Raw genomic sequence first — 7,500 nt, forward strand, 5'->3', positions numbered from 1 at the left:
TGTGTGTGTGTGTGTGTGAGAGAGAGAGAGAGACAGAGCTCCGCCCCTGAGGAAAGGATAAACAACAAAATATATCACAGCAGGAAACTTTCCCTCCTCACATCTCCGAAACATCTGTTCTTTATATAAAACTGAATAATCCAGGCGTGATTAAAACATTTTATAGACCTAAATTACCCAGGAATTACCCAAACAAATTACAAAAATGACCAGAGCCAGAGCAAAGTATGTTAAATACAAGGAATGTGTCTTGGTGCTTTCTCTTGTTACACAGGAATACATTAAGAGAGAGAACAAAACAAAAACATATAATGTAAACCCTAAAAAAAATCCTACAATATAAATAAAATAAAATAAAACTAATCAAACAATGAAAAGAGGCAAAGGCAAGTCGACCTTTGGTGACGCGTTTCACTTTGTCTTTGAGAGTCTGCACATGGGGCTGACTGGACGTTTGGATGTTTGTGCAGCTCCTTCCTCCTCCCAGGTGATGAAACAGCGACGGAGGCGGTTTGTCGAACGCGTTCAGGCTTGTAAAGTCGGAGGCTGACCGCTGTCGGCATGCAGAGCAGAGACACTCTGAACAGAAAACTGTCCTCTGAGACTCTCACAGTGATTAAAGCCACTAAATAACCTTTAATCCACTTATGTAGCCAACAGGAAATAACAAATGCTGTTTTCCAAAATAATGGGACAATTTTCTTGAGATCCAGAGACAATGAAACTTTGTTTTTTTCTGAGATGATGATTTCTTGGAAGTATAGAAAATGGATGGATGAAAACTCACTTGAGATTTTGTGAAAACCAGTCGCTGTTTTCCTGAGTGAACACACAACCTGTCACTGCCACTGCTGACGCGCCACACTGACTGAAGGAGGAACATCACTAACCCACTGCTGTTTGCACTGTGCTTTGATGCTGCTGCTGTGTGTGTGTGTGTGTGTGTGTGTGCGCGTGTGTGTGTGCGTGCTCATTCCCGATCTCCAATTAATTATGTCATTATCTCTGGAAGAACAAGATCATTGTGTTATCTCAAGAAAATGATCCCATTATCTCAGAAAAACATTTTCAAACAAAATCCTGCAGTACACACACACGCACACACACACACACACACACACACACACACACATACACACACACACACACAGAGTCATTGCCTCTGCCATTACTGTACGAGATTCCTTGGTACACAGGAAGTTTGTGGCCGTTATGCTTGACTTCCTGTCTGCTGATGCCAGATGTCTGGTTTCACTTCAGACACATGGTTAATACTGACACAGATATGTAACCACACACACACACACACACACACACACACACACACACACACACACACACTCAGTCAGATTACTGTATACTGCTTGTCATGCCAGCTCTTGTGGTAACCAGACGGCTGGTTAGCGCTCTGTCTTGTTTTCCTGTTTCTCTACATTTCCGCTGTAAAGTAAGTAAAACCTTTGCTACTAATATGCCAACTATTTATTTATAATTGACTTTGGCTCTTATATTTTTTACAAGTTGTTAAGACATTGTTTTCATCACAGTGTTGTTGTTTCTTTAGTATATCGGTCGTGTCAGTGTGCGTTCAGAGAGCCATACCAGCTCACCGAGACAGATTCCTGACACATGCCAGTGTACATGGTGAATATCTACAATGTGCACATTTCCAAAAAAAAATTTTAAGTGACACAACGTCATCATGAATGAGCTGCCGACCTGAGGCTCGTTAAACAGAGACGAGCTGCAGCACCACCAGTTCACATCATGTCAACCAGACCTCCAGGCGTCCTGGAGCAGTTTCATTCTGCTGTAGTTTATTGGCTTGTTATCGTTCACAAGCATTTAGACACAGGAAATGTAATCCAGCATCCCCGTTGTGTCATAAATACATCACTAATTATAGCATTTTAATCATTACAAATGCAGTTTTCTTTCTTTCTTTATTTTTTTAAAACCATTTTCTGGAGATTTATTTTCAAATTTTACTTGATTGTTTCCTCTTTCCTGCACGTTTTTTTGAAAGAAATCCAGTGACTTTGCTCAGGTTCCAGTGGGTTAATTCACTAGACGTCACTGTGGCACAAAAATATGTACGAGCGATTATTTTAACATCATGTTTTAATCTCACTATTTTGAGTTTATTTGACAAGTTCAAGTTTTTTTTTTATTTTTTATTTTTTTATTTGTCACATGCATAGATGTACAATTACAGCAGCAGTGAAATGCAGTGGTGACAACTCCAGCACTGTGCAAGTAAAATAGATAAAAATAGAAATAAAATAGAAAGTATATATATACACTCCTATATACAACCTATATGCAATATACAATTATGGACATCTAGACACTTCAGAAACAAACACAAAGCAAAATCACTTCAAGTGTTGGCCGGGACTTAATGAGTGTCGACTTGGGGGTCCAGAAACTGATTTAAATAACATCTGTAACATCAGCAGCCATGATGGGACAAAGAAACACCCAGTCACTGTAATAAAATATAATATAGTGTAATATCCTAATAATGCATCATGTGACCAGACGGCCTCCCCTGATTGGCTCGTGTGGTGAACTGGGACGTACGCGTTGTGGCAGATGGAAAGCTGCACCATCAGCCCTGCCTCTTCAGTAGCAGCTTTTCCTGTCTGCTGTTTTTATGTAAAATGTGGGAGCAGTAATTTAGGCAAAGTTAGGCGGAGAAGAGAGGGGCTACTTCTTTCATGTTGGGATTACAGGTAAATGACAGGTGGGTGGAGCCTGACACACCTGCGGTAACACAGCAGCCAGGTACAGGGTTACCTGTCCTCCACACAGAGCAGGCTGCTGAAAGTTAACACCTGCTGCCTCCCCCTCCGACGTGAGGATACAGAAAAATTTCCACTGGATGATTTTTTTTTTTTTTTTTTTTTGTGCTGCCTGCTTGGCTGACAAAGACATGGGGCCCTATTTTAACACAAAGGATTCAGCATTTACATTCATCTGAGCGCAGCCTTGCCCACACACCTTGAACATACAGGGGGGCTAATTCATTATGTCTCAGGAAGAAGTAAATAAATCACTTAGACATGCAATTAAAAACTGATTTTCTTAAATAAAGTAGCAATTAATGGAAGTAATGCAGAGAAAATGAAATCCAAGGCTACAACTCGTCCACTGCAGTGCCATCACCAAGCCCCCTGTTTTTGCTGTGTAATTACAATTACTTGTACAAGATGCAAAAGAACTTTTACAATAGAAAATAATTTTTTTAATTGTCAGGAGACTCCACATTTTAAAGAATAGCATGGTCATAGGCCAAAGTTTTTAAAATATTTTTTAGAGAAAAAAGGGGCATTTCATGAAGGTTTGGAGTTGAATTAGCGGCTCCATGGAATTCATTATGTCTCAGGAATACATAAATAAATCACTTAGACATGCAATTAAACACTGATTTTCTTAAATAAAGTAGCAATTAATGTAAGTAATGCAGAGAAAATGAAATCCAAGTCTACAACTCATCCACTGCAGCACCATCACCAAGCCCCCTGTTTTTGCTGTGTAATTACAATTACGTGTGAAAGAACAGTTAGGTTATTTCTCCCTGGTGTCAGGTTGCTGTGTGGAGGTGTCGTGTAGACGCTACCTGCTACCTACCTAAAATAGCTGGCTACCAGGACTTGTTTTTTTTTTTTTTTTTTTTTAAACATCATAATCCTCTTTGTTGGTGTTGGCTTATGTGCTAAAGGTGTTATTTTGGGTGCTTTTTTTTTTACAATGGGAGTGAATGCAGAAATACAAATACAGTGTTGTAGATTTGTATCTTGCCTTTGCTGACATGTGGATGGGTTCTGAAAAGACAGTAACTTGAATTAAAATCACCATGTCATGATGTTTCCGCAAGATATTTTGATTACATACTGTATGTAAACACATGAGGGAACATTCCAGCTCCTACAATACAGACAAATACCCTACAGACGATACAGATAAATACATTTAACTGTGGCTCTATCTGTGAGTCTATTGTTTGACCGGACCCAATGTGCATTCCTCTCATTTCACTACTGGAAAAAAAGCAAACCAACCTCAGGGTTTGTGTTTCAAGTCTCTTCAGTCTGGAATGCAACGTAAATCGTATGTGGGGAATCTATAGGGGACTCTAACCCTATAGTGCTCTGTGTGTGTGTGTGTGTGTGTGCGCTGGATCAAAGCACACAGCTGCAGGACACTTTCAGACCACAATACTGTATTTCACACAGAGGGGCTGGGGTTTTTTAAGTTGAAAATGCACTCTAAAAATTCTCCTCCTCGCTGTTTTTGATTAAATGCAGCATTGAGATTTTGTCTGAAAGCCTCGCTGAAATGAGACTTACTTACATGAAAAATGCATTCAGAAAGAAAAAACAAAAAAAGTGAGGGTCCCTTTTATTCTGAGGCCATTTGACGAAATGCCTGGAGATTCCTACTTTGCTTCATTACTGCAGTTCAACACCTTTACTGACAAAAGGATATGGAAATATACAAAAAAAACAAGACACAAAAAACCCTTTACAATACAAAAGTAATTTTTAATTGCAACAAGAATCCACATTTTAGTAAAATAGCATGGTCATAGGCCAAAGTGGCATTTTTCAAATATTTTTAGAGGAAAAAAGGGGCATTTCATGAAGGTTTCAGAGGGTTGAAGAGCGATACACCAAACAAAACATGTACAGAAAAAAAACACGGGCGTAGGAGACGCGGTGCCAGCGGGGTTTTATCTTTATTACCTGAATATAAACCAGACACATGTTGTCATTTTACAGCCTGTCTGTAAACCACAGAGTACAACGAGGGCCCCGGGCGCGTTGGGCCCAAAGCATTTATTACATAGATCACATGCACATTAACACTAATAACCCCTCCAAAACACACACACACACACACACACACACACACACAACACAGTCCTCGAAGTTTGGTAACCAGAAGGCATGTAGCGCACATTCCTCTACATGTACGTGCACACCTGTGCTCGTTAAAGTGCTGATGATGTCTTCCTCTTGTTGACAGACACCATGAAGGTAGCGTCGTTCAACATCCAGAAGTTTGGGAAGAACAAAGTGTCGGACCCAGACACCCTCAACATCCTCGTAAAGGTAGGAATAACTACCACTCTTATCAGCTGCATACTTCTGATTCTAATTGGGTTCGTCTTTCCAGGTGTAGTTTTGGACCCACGTGCACGTATGATGCACCAAAACATGCAGCTTGTTGAGGAGAAGTTGTGCTATTCTTTTGCAAAGTGATCCCACCTATAGTTTGTGCACAGTGTATGGTTTGTCACAGTTTTAGATGCTACACACTAAAGGAAAAATGCCCTAAAACCGGCCCAGAACCAGGCCGCTTGAAACTGCTCGTTGGTCAAAGTATGACAGAGCAAACTGTAAATGGGTCTGTGTTGTGTAATGTTATGTCTGAGGTCAGTCCCACAGTTTTGTGCAATCAGTCGTGCATGTACATTTTCAGAGTAACAATATCTGTTGAATCTAGTCATGCCAGGGTCGTAGCGATTGGACTGCTCCTGTTCTGCTGTGAGCTTCAAAAATGCAGCTCTGCCATGTCCAGGATGGGGCTTTTTGCCAGCAGAAACTGGCCTTACAGGCTCTTTATTCTCCACAGTTTCCATCAGTCATACACAGATTATACATCAGATTGTTCAGCATCTTCTGGTGAACGTAACGCTGTCAGGGTTGAAGCAATTTCACTTCAGCTTTTAAAAAATATGGCTGTCTGAAGTTTTTGTTTGCAGCGATCACCTACAATCGCCGTAGAAAAAACATGCAACACCTCAGCAGGGCCATGCTTTCAGCTAACTTCCTCCAGAAAATTTACTCTAACAGCCATCATAATGTGATTCTGTGACTGTCGCTGAAATACACTCACAATTTGCATCACCTGAGAGTGTGTTTAGCAGAAACACTGTTAGTCCAGTCATTTTATGACTCAAGGTCAAACAAATTGCAGCAGAAACATTTTTTATTTGTCTTAAGGTAAGTAATCAACTCAGCAATTTTCATGGTGATACTTAAAGGTTAAAATTTTTACCCTATTCACATGAGAAAAAAGTGAATAGGCGTTTGAATGGGCTATATTTTGGTCTTTTTTGAAACTTTCCCCCAGTGGGATTCTTCGGGGCTTTTTTTCCCTCACTCAGGACATGTCGAGGATACAAAATCAATTGAGTTTGTTTCTGTTGCAATTTGTTTGACGTTGACCCCTTATTTGGCTTAAAATTACTGGACTATGTGGCCAAATGGAATAAAAAAAAAAAAAAATCAACAAAAGCAGTTCAAGATGACTCCCAGGTGATTTTCACATCTCTCTCTCTCCCTCTCTCTCTCTCTCTCTCTCTCTCTGTCAGATTATCAGGCGGTATGACATCATCGTGATCTTGGAGGTGGTGGACGTCAGCGGCGAGTCAGTAAAAACCCTCCTGGACGCCCTCAACACGTGAGTCCGCACTCTCTTCTGAAGGACTTCAACCGAGAAAGTGAAGTCAGCGAGGAACTGAGATGGTTCGCTCCCAGGCTACATCTCTTTTACTTGTTTTTTCCTGGGAATAATGAGATGCACTCCAACACACACACACACACACACACACTTTAATCAGTACCATGTGAGGCACCTGGACGTTAAAACCTATTGTTGGCAAAGTTGACTTGAGATGACAGGAGATGAACAGATGAGTGGATGAATGGATAGATGTCTTTTGTGTCATGTACGAAAGGCATGGATTTTTTTTTTTTTTTTTTTTTTTTTGTCTTAATAACAATGAGCTATATATAACACTTGGGTTTATTGACTGCATAGAATTTCATTTGCAGTATCCAGCAGCAACATGAGAAAAATATGGAAATAATAAACTGGTGTACACATAATTATAAAAAGAAACTTCGATGGCCCCTTTTGCATATTTTGTTTTTGCATCATAAGTCTTAAATATCATCAGTAATTCAGTGAGACGATTCCATTTAAATTATGTTTCTGTGGTTACTTACATCTAGTTTATGTTACTGATGTTACTAAGCCAGTCAGTTCATTTTGACTTGACTGACCTTTCCACAAAGTTTCATGCAAACTCCTTCATGGATTCATGACATTTTCTGCTAAAAAATCATGCAGACTGAAGGAGCGGCACAAAAAAACACAACAAAATCTTTGATCTAGTTCTAGTGTTTGTTCATGCCTGTTGTTGCTGGGTGAAGCTCTTTGTGATGAAGATGACTGCAGGAATAAATTTGACTTGACTTAACCCTATAAAGCCACACATATCATATTTAAGACATGATGTTTTTCAGCCTTGTACATCAACTGTACAGCAAATTTTTACTGAAACATTGATAGGAAAAATTACTGAGTTGATGCAATGTGAAATTACTGAACATTTCATAACGTTTTTGTTTGTTGAAAATGGCTGTCTCAAATTTAACACAGCAGGTATATTGAGGTCATTTTCACCAAATTGGTCAAAATAATAAA

The 7,500-nt window shown here is 39.7% G+C and overlaps 1 protein-coding gene across 1 annotated transcript in view; it reads left to right on the forward strand.

Annotated features, from left to right (window-relative positions):
- dnase1l4.1 (deoxyribonuclease 1 like 4, tandem duplicate 1) overlaps positions 1-7,500 on the forward strand; it is a 16,028-nt gene that overhangs the window by 1,418 nt on the left and 7,110 nt on the right. Inside the window, exons 2-3 of the mRNA XM_030052326.1 lie at positions 5,032-5,117; positions 6,383-6,471. Coding sequence (XP_029908186.1) covers positions 5,037-5,117; positions 6,383-6,471 — 170 coding nt within the window. The 5' untranslated portion in view covers positions 5,032-5,036. The remainder of the gene's footprint in view (positions 1-5,031; positions 5,118-6,382; positions 6,472-7,500) is intronic.

This window comes from Myripristis murdjan, chromosome 5 (genome assembly GCF_902150065.1).
Source record: "Myripristis murdjan chromosome 5, fMyrMur1.1, whole genome shotgun sequence".
In the NCBI taxonomy this organism is placed as follows: domain Eukaryota; kingdom Metazoa; phylum Chordata; class Actinopteri; order Holocentriformes; family Holocentridae; genus Myripristis; species Myripristis murdjan.